Genomic DNA, 14,580 nt, shown 5'->3' with positions numbered 1-14,580 from the left:
CTGTTTCCAGTTCAATAGTTTCTTTTCCGTTATTATCTTTCCACTTTTCAAGATTTGGTGCTCAATAAAATCTTTCTTTCACTTCAGTTCTAATGGTATCATTTTGTTTCTATCGTAACATTATTATCGCTACGACAAAATTTGATGAAGTTACCACGTTTAGCTTCGTCAGTCTAAGTTTGAACGCTTTTACGCTCGCTTAGTTCGTTACTATCGCTACGACAAAATCTGGCGAAGTTACTGCATTTAGCTTCACCAGTCTAAGTTTGAACGTTTTTATGCTTGCTTAGTTCGTTACTATCGCTACGACAAAATCTGACGAAGTTACCGCGTTTAGCTTCGCCAGTCTAAGTTTGAATGCTTTTACACTCGCTTAGTTCGTTACTATCGCTATGACAAAATCTGACGAAGTTACCGTGTTTAGTTTTGCCAGTCTAAGTTTGAACGCTTTTACGCTCGCTTAGTTTGTTACTATCGCTATGACAAAATCTGACGAAGTTACCGCGTTTAGCTTCGCCAGTCTAAGTTTGAATGGTTTTACGCTCGCTTAGTTCGTTACTATCGCTACGACAAAATCTGACGAAGTTACCGCGTTTAGCTTTGTCAGTCTAAGTTTGAACGCTTTTACGCTTGCTTAGTTCGTTACTATCGCTACGAAAAAACCTGACGAAGTTACCACGTTTAGCTTCGTTAGTCTAAGTTTGAACGCTTTTTACGCTCGCTTAATTCGTTATTATCTCTACGGCAAAATCTGACGAAGTTACCGTGTTTAGCTTCGTCAGTCTAAGTTTGAACGCTTTTACGCTCGCTTAGTTCGTTATTATCGCTACGACAAAATCTGACGAAGTTACTACGTTTAGCTTCATCAGTCTAAGTTTGAACGCTTTTACACTTGCTTAGTTCGTTACTATCGCTACGACAAAATCTAACGAAGTTACCACGTGTAGCTTCATCAATCTAAGTTTGAATGCTTTTTACGCTCGCTTCATCCGTTACTATCGCTACGACAAAATCTGACGAAGTTACCTCGTTTAGCTTCGTTAGTCTAAGTTTGAACGCTTTTATGCTCGCTTAGTCCGTTACTATCACTACGATAATATTCGACTAAGTCACCGCGTTTCGTTTTGTCAGTCGAAGTTTGAACGTTTTTACACTCGCTTAGTCTAATTTTGTCGAGTTAAGTTAGCATTGGGGGTGTTTTTTTCTACATGGGGGTGTTTCGTTCTATTTCATTTCAACTACATAAATCAATAACATTGTCAGTTTTTTCACAGGTATGTTATCTGTCACAACAACAATATTCAATAGCAAACCTATACTTTATTTTTATTTTTCATCAAAAGAAGTTTTAACTCTATGCTATTACATTCACACAATTACCTAATCAATTGTCTCTGTTAATTGTCTTACGGTCGCTCGATTAAATCTTCATTTTCTTCTTCGAAATCTACATTCGCTTCGCTTAGCACTTTCGGTTAACTATCTTCTGCATTTATTATTTTTTCTAAGGCATTGTGCCGCTTTTTCTCAACGAAACTTTCCGTCAGCTTCATTATTTTTTCCAAGGCATTGGGCAGATATTTCTGAGAGACACTTTTCGTCGATTTTTTTGAGCGAAAATTTTCTCCGACTTCTTTATTTCTTCTACGGCATTGCGACGCGATCACCCTGAGCAAAACCTTTCTTTAGCTTATTTATTTTTTCTAAGGCATTGAGATATTTCCACTCGAAATTTTTCGTCAATATCTTTTGCTAGTAATTCTTCCGTTTCAACCTGCGACAAAAATACAAATATTTTCATCAGTCTTTCAGACTTAACCAAAGTTTTAAGATAACTGATAAAAAATACTAACACACCTGTTTAATGCTGTCGAGAATCATTGATTCTGCTTAAAGTATTTTTCGAGCTCATCTATGGTGAACGACACTTTTTCTTTAGCCATTGCTTTTCGAATAGTCATCCCGACATTCTTTATCATTCTTTCCTTTACAATCCGGTTCTTTTATTTTTCTTGCTCGCGTGCAAGCCTTTTTTTTCTAAGGCATTGTGCCGATCTTTCTACGAAAAATTTTTCTTGCGAAATTTTTGATAGCTTGATTATTTTTTCTAAGGCATTTTCCGATCTTTCTACGAGAAATTTTCCGAACAAAGATTTTTGAGAGCGTCATTATTTTTTCGTAGGCATTTTGCCGATCTTTCTACAAGAATTTTTTTGATAGTTTCATTATTTTTTCTAAGGCATTGTGCCGATCGTTCTACAAGAAATTTTCTGAGCGAATTTTTTTGATAGTTTCGTTATTTTTTCTAAGGCATTGAGCCGATTTTTCCGAGCGAGTTGAAACTTTCCAACAACTTCATTATTTATTTTAAGGCATTGAGCCGATCTTTCTCAACGAAACTTCTGTCAGCTTCTTTAATTCTTCTACGACATTAATTGACATATGCACGAAACCTTTCTCCGTCGACTCTTTGTGAATATATTTTGTTCGTAATACCGTGCGTTTCTCCGTGTGGCGAAAATTTGCATTACTAATATTTTATGTAGTTCTTTAAGTGACCATCACCGCGGCTTCGTGTATTCCCTGTATCTGTCACCTTCTTTCCACCTCACCATGTCTACGATCGTCATCGAATCAAGTCTTTTTTGTCTCGATTATTTTTCACCCGTATAATATGGTCGTTTCTAACTGCAAAAAAAACATAAAAAATTGGGTCATATAGCTAAAAAACCAGGTTCACTTTATCCAAATGGGGTGCACCGGGCCAAATTAATGCAACGCAGGCACGGTGCCCTTCTTTTGCTGGCGCTGCACCGTATCATGTTTGTTACTTTCAGTTCCGAATGCACCGGGCCAAATTAAAGAAAAGCAAGTACGGTGCCCTTCCTTTTGCTGGTGCTGCACCGTATCATGTTTGTTAATTTCAGTTTTTGAATACTGGCGCCACCATCATCTCTCGCTACAACAGAGTTTTAGTTTTTTTTCTTTTCACATCCGCAGCTTCCTCCACATGAACTTTTCTCTTTCTATACACACCGCCCCAAGACTTTATCTCCACAAAGCTTCATGGCGACAGCACTACAACAAATAGACATCATGTTTGTTGATTTCAGTTTCGAATATGGGCGCCATCTTCTACAGTGTTTTCTCCACAGAGTTTCGGTCCTCCACATGCAATTTTCTAGCTTTATCCACACCAACGCAAGTCTGTTTCTAAACAAAGATTAATGGAGAGAGATGTACCTGTGGGTCGAATGCGAAGAAGGATCACAGAGTTATAAAGCAGCAATGTTGGTGATACTGCTGACGATAAAGCTGACAGCGCTGACTCTCTTGCTTTTGTTTTGCACCACAAACACGTTGTTGTGCTATAGCTTTCTACGACTGCAGGGTAAGGATGTGCAGTGCTTAACACTGATAACCTCTGGTTATCGTATCTGCTGAAGTAAGTTCGTGTTGGTTGCTGAACTTCCATGCATAACTCTTGTCAGGTTGTTGGGTTTGTGTTTCGACAACGGAGTGACGCTACTTGTTTACGAATACTTGCCTCAGGGGAGCCTTGGCCACGTTCTGTTTGATGAGAGTCACTGTTTTTCCTGGATTGGGATATGCGGGAGCTGCACCAGCACTTATATAGGGTTTCCGAGCGGGTTTTCCATTGCTAGTGGGATTTTTTTCTAATCCAACTTCATCTCTAATCTCAATTCTTATCTACTCTACATTCTTATCTCATCCGAACACTTTGAGTCCAATTAGTATTTAACTTTCTTTTATTACTATTATTACTAGACTGCCCCTACGTTTAATTTCAATAGTCTAATCCTAGTCTATTCCGCTGGCACGCATCGTCGAAATCAACTTTCGTATTGTTACATGATGCGTTCGGTACGGTTTTCGGCAATCAATTTCTTTTGCAATATTTTTCTGTGCATCTTTTAGTTTTTTATGCATTTTCAGCCATCTTTATTTAATTACATTGCGTCCCGTATACGTTAGTTTGACATTTTTTTGTTCCCGATAATTCACGAATTTTTCCCGACTGTCCATTTTCATATCGTTTACGTTCACACAACATTTTGTTATACATTCCGTTCACTCTTTTCTTATTCCATTTTTTCCTTGGTTTTCTTCTCTTCTTTGCCATATGAACTTTGTTCGCATGCCAAAGAGGGGGCGGTGTTTCGACCCCCACCTACGTGGCAAACGGCCATTAGTAGGGGTCTCTATTTTATTCGTTTAATCGATAGGGCAAAAGCCCAATTTGCAATACCATGGATCAATGTACATGCCCATTAACACATGTGTCTAAGGCTGAACCTTAGCCACATGGCTTGCCACTAATGTACGTTAATTTATGTCCAGATTCATTTCCTATCAAAGAGATAATTATCAGTTGAGAGTTATATTCAATCACAATGACTTAAGCTACAAGAATACTTGAGCTACAAGGAGTCTCTACTCTACCTATATAAATACCAAACTATTTTTCATACAGAACTACGTTCTAGAGACTTGATCCCATCGATAATTTGGGTACGTAGGCAACCGAAGGTACAGTCTCATCATTCACTCAATCATCATCGCCTTTTTACTACTTTTCTATGTTCTTCATCTCTTTCGTCACTACTTAATGTTTTGATCATATTTGATCGAAACAAACATGCAGATCTGAAATTACCATATATCTCATATAAAATTTTTAGATCTGATTATTCTATGTAAAAATAAATAAAAAATAGATAATAGAATGACCCGCTCCGATACCAATTGTTGGGATTACTTTAATCCTTATCTTTAACATGTTAATCTATTATTGATAAAAAAAGGAATTAAAAGAAAAATACCTTTAAAGCCGGAATTGGAGATTGACAGTAAAGAGAAACTTTCTTAAAGCTGAATCCAAATCACTTACTCTTCAACCTTTTAGTAGTATTTACTACACAACACACCACAAAATATTTTTGCTTTTCTCCTAATTTTAGTTGTACATTTTCTGAAAAGACTATTGGTCCCTTTCACCAAAAAGTCATTCTTTTATATAGAGAAACTTTGAGAATATATAAGTGTGTCTAGTGGGATCCACTTAAGATTCCAAGTCTTATCTTAATAGGACCAGTCCTTGTCATACAAGTACTTGTACTTGATATATTAAAACACTTTTAATATATATCTCTTTAACATGGAAAGTGCCCATTAACAAATCCATATTTACAATAAAGCCCCTAGAACTTTTAAGAAAGTCCTTTCATACCATTAATTATATCGATCTAAGTCCCTCCACCTTACTTGTATTCACAATTAGACCATTGGGAATTTGTTCTTCACTATCTCATTGACCCAATGTGACATTTAACATCAATTGAGCATTAAGAAACTATTTCTTATACCGGCCGGGTTTGAGCTCAATTAGTTATGTCACAATTTCTTAATACATAACTCCGTAGAGTGGTGGATCCTTTATTAGAATTCGTGATTCAAAACGTCCTACATTCATTACCCAAAACATCAAGTCTAGTCTATGAATAGACATTACTTTTTAACGTCTCAAAGTAATAAATTTTAGACACAATGAATTTTCACAATTCCTCAAGTCTAGGGCTTAATTGGTAGAGCATGTGAGATTTGCAAACTAACTTTAACAGGGAACTTATAGTGTGTTCTCACTTTGATCCCCTCAGTGTCAGTCATGTGACTACACCAATATACAAACTTAGAGTCATACTCAAATGATTGAGATATCATCATCCTATCATATAGCAGTTATGTATATTACAGTTTTATAAGTGAAGCGTCCGACTTCACCCCTAACTGTGAGCATTCTAGGTAAATAGATACAATCAAATCTCCCACACATGACTCTTCATATGCTTGATTGTTTTAATTCTATTACCTATGGAACTTATGGTTTCATCATATGATATTAGTTCACCCATATGCATAATAATAAGATTTGTGTATATAATCATCATGTACAAATAATAAATGTTCATTGGCTTTGTAAAGGCCAAATATCCCAACAATCTCCCACTGGCCTTCAAATCCATTTAGCAACTATTATAAGACCCATATTATCTATAAAAAGGTCTTCATAATCATATAACAATATTTAGTGTTTGGTCCTTGTAGACTATATCATTTATGATGAATAGTGGATCATATACATATGCATGAGACCAAAAACTTTGCCATTTTACCTTCAACCTTCTTGTAAAACACAAGGTTCTTTCTCACATTGATCAAAATCAAACGATTTGATTGTTTGATCAAAGATTACATTCCAACTCCTTAAAGCTTATAGGAACTGTAAAGCCTCCAGGTTCTAAAACGCGGTCTTTACATCCATTTGCCAAATCATATAGTCATAATGAGCAGTAATCACTAGAAGGACTCTAATGGACTTTTCATGGTTACTGGCGAAAAAGTTTTCTCATAATCAATACTCTCTTTTTGAGTAAACATTTTCTCCACTAGTCTCGCATTAAAAGTCTCTACCTTTTGAACAACTCCTCTTTAACTTTTGAATAACTACTTATTCTTAATAGGCTTAATATTTGGCAATGGATCAACAAGTTCCCAGACATTGTTGGAATATAAGGACTCCATTTCTCATCTCATTGATTCAAGCCATTTACTAAAATCAATGTCAGAAATTGCTTCTTCGTAGGTTCTAGGATCTACATCCTTGCCATATGATATAACATATAAAGTTTCCCTTAATAATAGGGTTAACTTTTCTTGAAGACTAATTGTCCTCCCACTACGACGAAGTACCAGAGTAGGTTTAGATAAACTCTGAACTTTACATGGAAGTTTTATCTAAATTATAAATTAATCTAGATTGAATATAAATTAGAATATCTACGGTCATTCCTAAAGCTTATCTCAAAAAAGATATAGGGAGAGTTTGAATAACTTACCATAGTCCGAACCATACCCCATAAGGTTATGTTCCTTCTATCTGCAATCTCTTTTTGTTGTGGAGTTCTTGGTGCACTTAATTGAAACAAAATCATATTTTGCATTAAGTTACCTTTTGTTTTCACATTTATAGGCCCATGTACATCTGTATGTACTAACTCCATTAACTATGTGGCTCTTGACCTTTTACTTTAAAAGATCTTTTAGTCATCTCTCCTTCTAAGTAAGATTACAGGTTGAGGAAGATTATAAAGGGAGTGAACTTAAAATCCCATTTTTCACCCAAGCTATCAATCTTATTGATTGATATGACCAAGTTTTTAAGTGCCACAAGTTTGTTAGATTAACTGAAGAAAATACCCTCTTTTGAGGTAATAACATATAATGAATTACTAATATAAAAAACATTTATTTCTAGCATAGAAGAAAGTAAATAGAGGCCATTTTCCAAAAAACTAGAGGCAATAGTATTTTTATTTAATTTGATTACAACTTTTGAATCAAATGAAATAGAATATTATATTCTTACTTATAAAGTGCAGAAACAGAAACCAAATTTCTCATTATCCTTGGAACATAAAAATAGTCTTCTAAAACCAACATTTTCTTTTCTAATGTTAAACAATAAACTCTTATTGATACTATAACAACATTTGCCTCTATTCCTAGTGCCTGGTACACCTTTTCTTCATTCATCCTTCTTTTCCTCTGAAACTCCTGTAACATTTTACAAAAGTAGTTAATGGCCTCTTATTCCACTTAACAGGTGTCAGAAGGAAAAACCAACTCTTGGGTTTCAAGAATAAAGGATTGCATACATTCTTTTTGTTTTTGTTTCATAGCCAGATACTCTCTACAGTTCCGCTTCCAATGACCAGGCTTTTCATGATGGTAACAATTACCTTTTGCTTTAGCCCCTGAATTCTTCTCCACTCCCCCTTTTGCACCAAGGGCAAACTTTTTACCCTTTTTCCATTTGTCTTTGCCTTTCGGCGTAGGCTTGGAAACGCCAACATTTTCTGAGGCCATTACACTTGGTTTAACCTTAACTAAGTCTTCAGCCTGCTGCAAAGAGTTCATTAACTCTGGAAGTGTCAGATCCATATTGTTCATGTTGTAGTTCAACTTGAATTGATTAAATGAAACTGGCAAAAACTGAAGAATAGCATCAACCTGAGAATTGGCATCTATTTCAGCGCATAGGATCTCCAACTCATTGACATAGCCAATCATCTTAAGGATATGCTCCCTAACTTGAGTCCCATCATCCATTTTTGTATTCATCAGGTTTGCCATCACAATCTGACATTTAGTACGATTTTTTTCGCCAAATATCTCTTGCAAATTGGTCATGATCTCAGTAGCTGTACCAAAATTTTGGTGTTGGTGCTGGAGTACGTTTCACATGGATGCCAGGAGATAACACTTGGACATCTCATTGGTCTTTTGCCATTTTTTGTACTCATCTTTCAACCTTGCACTAGCATTGTCTGCTGGTTCAGGGGGGCAAGGGGTAGTGAGAATGAATTGAATTTGTAACTTTCAGCAGTCAAGATAATGTTAATGTTATGCTTCCAGTCCACATAATTAGGACCAATTAACTTATTCTCTTTCAAGATAGATGCTAAGGGACTGAAATTTGATTGAGACATATCTGGAATACTTACATATACACAAAAATTATTATAATGCATTTAATATTGGTTTTGGGAATTTAATAAACCAATAACCCGCTTATATATAATAAAAATACAACACCCTCCATATTGTATCAATAAAACAAATATAAGCAATAGAAACCTAATACTTTTGAATAATCTTTTATCCGTAGGGCATCAAAATTATTCAACTTAATCAGGCGTGTTCTACTAGACCCATCAATTTTACATACATGTAATATGATTTCCATTATTATTTCTTTTGCTATTAAAACATAATTGCACAAACCGTGGGGCTATCAATTATATTTCAGTCAAGTGTATCATCATCATAATTCATTAATGTAACCATGAGATAAAGAATCCATAAGGAAAAACACTCCCACTAGCCATACATGAATTTTTCTTCTCAAGAACAGACAATAGGCCAAAATATTTTAGTATGCAATTAATTTATCCGTAGGAATCATATTAATCACATCTAACAATATAATTTCTATCGAATTGATAATGGTGTAGCAAGGGATTCAATTCGTAAATTAAATGACTTTACCACTTGCTTTATATAGACCGAGGGTATTTATTAAAAAAAATCAACGCTAAGACAATGACATCTTTCTCCTTTTCCTTTTAATAGATTATGCATCTCATGCCAAAATTAAAGATCTATCATTGATATATTAGTGTACTACGGGAAAAAAAGAATAGCTTGCATATCATATGCAAATTGTTATCTCATAAAAAACATGCACACAAATAAGAAAAAGATCTAATTTAGCATGCAATGTGTATCTAATATATCATTTAATAATTTAGCATCAGGACATACATATCATGCAAATATTAAAGTGAAACACGTGAAGTGTACATAAATTTAAAAAAAAAATCATGTACTCATGCACGTACGTCCTGTGTGTGCATCAATATATATGCATTTATATAGTGCATGACTCCATGTTCTATCTTTTTGCGCATCCCATGCATTGAATAAGTACTCTTCTTATCTAGTAAACTTTAGTAGCAAACTTCCAAATTTACAAGTGCACATGTTTCTTTCAAGTACCACTTATAACGACCATGTCTACTGTACAAGTAGTGGCGGAGACAGGGGGGTCCAAGGTACGCCCTGGCTCACCCTGAATTTTGGAAGAAAAAGTAAGTACTTTTCACACCTAAAATTCTCCATTTCATTAAACCTTGAGCATATCCTTATTTAGAGGAAAATAGAGTAAAGGCATATGTTAAATCTGCTATTCTGCTAAGGGTCTAAGAGTAGTTTCCCACTTTATATTAGTTATTCTCTCTGAACCAGCCCACATGGGTTCTACACATACTTCAACTGAAGAGAAAGATTGTCATTTGGTATTGCTATTGTAAGCTTCTCATATTATATGTAAGCATGCTCCTCCAACCATCAGAAGCCACGTGGGATTTCATTTACCTTTTATGTAGGGAGAAAAAAAATTGGTAGAGAAAAGAGAGATTAGACAATTAGATGCACCTTATCATTGAAAATTAAATCAATTAACAAAACAAACAATATAATTAACTAAGCTTTGTAATTCAAATTTAAAAATTCAATTTCCTAAACTATAATAGATTTTGATTTTTAAAAATTGAAATTATAAACTAAAAATTGTTTGTTTGTATAACAATGGTAATAAAAAGCAAATAAATAAAATAAAAAGATGGACTGAAAATATTAAACTAAGAGAAAAAATTACTCAATTAGATGCGTCTAATTGAGTAAATTTATAGTGCTAATCGGCTCACTCTGGAATAAATTTCTGGCTCCGCCATTGTGTACAAGCTTCAAAAGCTTTGTAAGCATCTCATGTGCCGGTAGACAAAGTTCCAGCAGCTATATACTTCTAAAAAAAAACCTCGTCCTTTACTTAGCATGTGGTCCATAAACAATCAAAGAGGAGCACATCTCATGCAAAGAAAACTTAAGTGAAGTACAAAGCCTTAAAGATACGTCCTTCTTTATATTGTTAGTAATAACCAACAGTACATCTCGACCAACGCCTTATGCTCTTCAATAAAAAAATTTGTAACATACAAAATTAACACGTATATTTTCTATTTTCTTTTTAACACTCACCATAAAAAACATATTAATTAAACTAACATCTTATGTTAACAACATTAATCTATTTTTTCCTTTATACAATTTTAAATAGTACGTACCAATACTAAAAAAATAGCACCTTTATTACTTAGAACATGCAAATCTGAAATTACCATATATATATCTCATATAAGATTTTTAGATCTGATTATTTTATGTAAAAGCAAATAAAAAATAGATAATAGCATGACCCGCTCCGATACCAATTGTTGGGATTACTTTAATCCTCATCTTTAACATGTTAATATATTATTGATCAAAAAAGGAATTAAAAGAAAAATACCTTCAAAGAGAAAGGAATTGGAGATTGACAGTAAAGAGAAACTTTCTTAAAGCTGAATCCAAATCACTTAGTCTTCAGCCTTCTAGTAGTATTTACCACACAACACATCACAAAACATTTTTGCTTTTCTCCTACTTTTAGTTGTACTTTTTCTGGAAAGACTATTGGTCCCTTTCACCAAAAAGTCATTCTCTTATATAAAGAAACTTTGAGAATACCTAAGTGTGTGTAGTGGGATCCATTTAGGATTCCAAGTCTTATCTTAATAGACAAGTCTCACATCATACAAATCTTTTGACTTGATATACTAAAACACTTTTAATATATATCTCTTTAATATGGAAAGTGCCCATTAACAAATCCATATTTATAATAAAGCCCCTAGAACTTTCAAGAAATTCCTTTCCTACCATTAATTATATCTAAGTCCCTCCACCTTACTTGTATTCACAATTAGACCATTGGGAATTTGTTCATCACTGTCTCACCCATGTATAATTGACCCAATGTGACATTTAACATCAATTGAGCATTAAGAAACTATTTCTTATACCTGTCGGGTTTGAGCTCAATTAGTTATGTCACAATTTCTTAATACATAACTCCGTAGAGTGGTGGATCTTTTATTAGAATTCGTGATTGAAGACGTCCTACATTCATTACCCAAAACGTCAAGTCTAGTATATGAATAGACATAACTTTTTAACGTCTCAAAATAATAAATTTTAGACACAATGAATTTTCACAGTTCCTCAAGTCTAGGGATTAATTGGTAGAGTGAGATTTGCACACTAACTTTAATACTAATTTTTAGTGTGTTCTCACTTTGATCCCCTCAGTGTCAGTCATGTGACTACACCAATATACAAACTCAGAGTCATACTCAAATGATTGAGATATCGTCATCCTATCATATAGCAGTTATGTATATTACAATCTTATAAGTGAAGCCCGACTTTACCCCTAATCATGAGCATTCTAGGTAAATAGATACAATCAAATCTCCCGCACATGACATCTTCATATGCTTGATTGTTCTAATTCTATTACCTATGGAACTTATGGTTTTATCATATGATATTAGTTCACCTATATGCATAATAATAATATTTTTGTATATAATCATCATGTGCAAATAATAAATGTTCATTAAAGGCCAAATATCCCAACAATTATTAGTGGCATGGTCATTGGGAATTTGGCAGTGGTGGTTCGTTGATGCAACTCCATCAATATTGAATACGTACAAGTCCATTTATTTTGTGATGTGTTTGGTCAAACATACACGTGAGACTTAGGATAAAGAAGAATAACATCTATTTCTTCCTTAAGAAATCCAAGCTTGAGGCATATATCTGCCATCTGCAAATTTGTAAAAGACTTTACAATTTTATAGGTTTTTCTGATTTTTTTTTTTATTGATAGGCATAGTTTTTTGTAGGATTGTGCATAAAACCGCCAAAACCAACTGAACCGATTGACCCGACCCCAATCGAGCGGTTTTGGTTCAGTTTTTTATAAAACCAGTTTGATTCGGTTTGAAAAGTTTAGTAACTGATTGGGTTGGTTCAGATTTCGGTTTTCAATAATTTAAACCCGCAATATCCAATCCGAACCGCTTTTGTTAGGATTTATAAATACTTAAGGTTTTGACCATTAGATTTCTGAAGAAGAAATTCTAGTTACATGAGCAAGGTTCCAAAGTAGTATAAATCTTTGTCTCTGAGTGAAACTCCTTGGTTTTTATTATTAGCGCGCCTTGTATTTTGCAATACAACTATCACGTTTTAGTTTTCTCTTGAAGATCCAATTCAACCTATAGATCCCCCAATAAATCAAGAGTCCATTTTAGAGGAGTTGTATCCTTCAAAAAAGGACACTTCTCATAGACAGACAACTTCCTTATAGATTAATAAATCTTTCTCAAGAAATATATAAACATCATCACCATGAATGGTAGATATACTCACTGATAGTCTTCCAAATTTCTTGTTAAGAAATTATGGGATTCTCGTATGTAGTTCATTATGAACATTCAACCACTCTATGCCAATTTCACAGAAAGCACAACCTCAAATAAAATTAGCATATAAGACATTCAATAATAGTGTGATATCTACAAGATTGTTATCACACATGACAACTAAAAACAAACATCACTATTATGAGTTTCACCAATGAACATCTACTAGATAGTTCTAGGTCTTAAAAAAAAATATTTCTTTTAGATTCATTCACAATAGCCTTAGTAAGACACCCCCCACATTTTGAAGCATTTTTGGATAGGCCCAAGACCTTTCCATATTTTGCAGTTCAGTGTCTTTCCAGTTATCTTGTGAGGTAAACAATGGTAAAACAGTGTTATGCATATGGGTCACAACCCCCCACAATTCAATGGTTACTCAATTTAATCAAACTTACATGCAAAACACATTATATATACCGCTACAAACACTAAAAGAAACAACAACAATAATATGTATTCTTATGACAAGAATATACTTTACTCAAGTCTTTGATTATGGATCATATTAAACATAGTTATATTCTGTTCATGCTATCTATATGAAAGGAAATCTACAAGTGATTCAAATGAATTTTAAAGAATAGAAGAATTAGATGAAAAGGGTTTTACCCAAAATAATATCATTATCATTCTTCTTTTCATCATTCAACATTCCAACTTACATAGTGAGATAATCCACGTACTTGTACATCACCTTGGCTATTTATTCATAGTCATAAGAGGATAATGCCTAATAAGACAATCTACAAGCGTTACATCTCCTTGTCTAAAATAGTCACTGGAGGATATTGTCTTAAGAAGACAATCCATAACCTTACATCTCCTTAATTAAATTAGGTTTAGAAGGATATTGATTGTTTCCTCTCGTAGACAACGATGCTCATTACTTAATAATATATGACATAGTTAAGCTTCATGTCAATGTTAAATAATGCATTCATGCCAAACATGGTTAATATCATATCATAGGTTCAGAAAAAATAAACTTTAATTGTACCCCTCACAACAAAAGGTATACGATATTAATTAAATAAATCTAGCCACTGAATATACAAAATAACTTAGGACTCCACCTCCTCTTTTTACATGAGCTCAAGTAAGATAGAATACCATATCAACAAGACCTCAAGTACTACCATAACATCTAATGGCTCAACCCATTATTGTCTTCAACTAGAATTTTTTTTTACCAAAACTATCATCAAGTTCAAAGTAAATCCACGATGATTAATATCCAAAACTAAGCATGCTACACAACTTTAACATATGCTATATTGGATATAAGCTACAAGTTACTTTATCTAACATGTATTTTCACAACATTACAATAATAATCATCGTCTAACAACACATACACTCAATAGAGGTAAGCAATTATGCATTGAATACATTATAATTACTATCCAAGATTTGAGTGTGATTGATATTAACTATCTTAAGGTCTCTCTTAGACCATCTACATACATCTACATATGTACAAAGAAAATTAATATCAAACTACTTCTAGTCAAACCAATTAATTCCTCAGTGATAAACACGTATAATTTGTTGACTAGTTTATTAA

At 33.8% G+C, this 14,580-nt stretch overlaps 1 protein-coding gene across 1 annotated transcript; it reads right to left on the bottom strand.

Moving 5' to 3' along the window:
* Window positions 1–7,606: 7,606 nt before the first annotated feature.
* On the bottom strand, window positions 7,607–8,190 carry LOC147473572 (uncharacterized). Its single transcript, XM_086587260.1, has 2 exons — window positions 7,821–8,190; window positions 7,607–7,635 (listed from the first exon to the last, which is right to left on the bottom strand). The coding sequence occupies exons 1-2, from the start codon at window positions 8,188–8,190 to the stop codon at window positions 7,607–7,609; spliced, it is 399 nt and encodes a 132-aa protein (XP_086443386.1).
* Between the last annotated feature and the right edge of the window lie 6,390 nt (window positions 8,191–14,580).

The sequence above is a fragment of the Coptis chinensis genome, unplaced genomic scaffold, assembly GCF_015680905.1.
Source record: "Coptis chinensis isolate HL-2020 unplaced genomic scaffold, ASM1568090v1 utg2290_pilon_pilon, whole genome shotgun sequence".
Taxonomy (NCBI): Eukaryota; Viridiplantae; Streptophyta; class Magnoliopsida; order Ranunculales; family Ranunculaceae; genus Coptis; species Coptis chinensis.
This window is presented reverse-complemented; position numbering and strand designations above follow the sequence as displayed.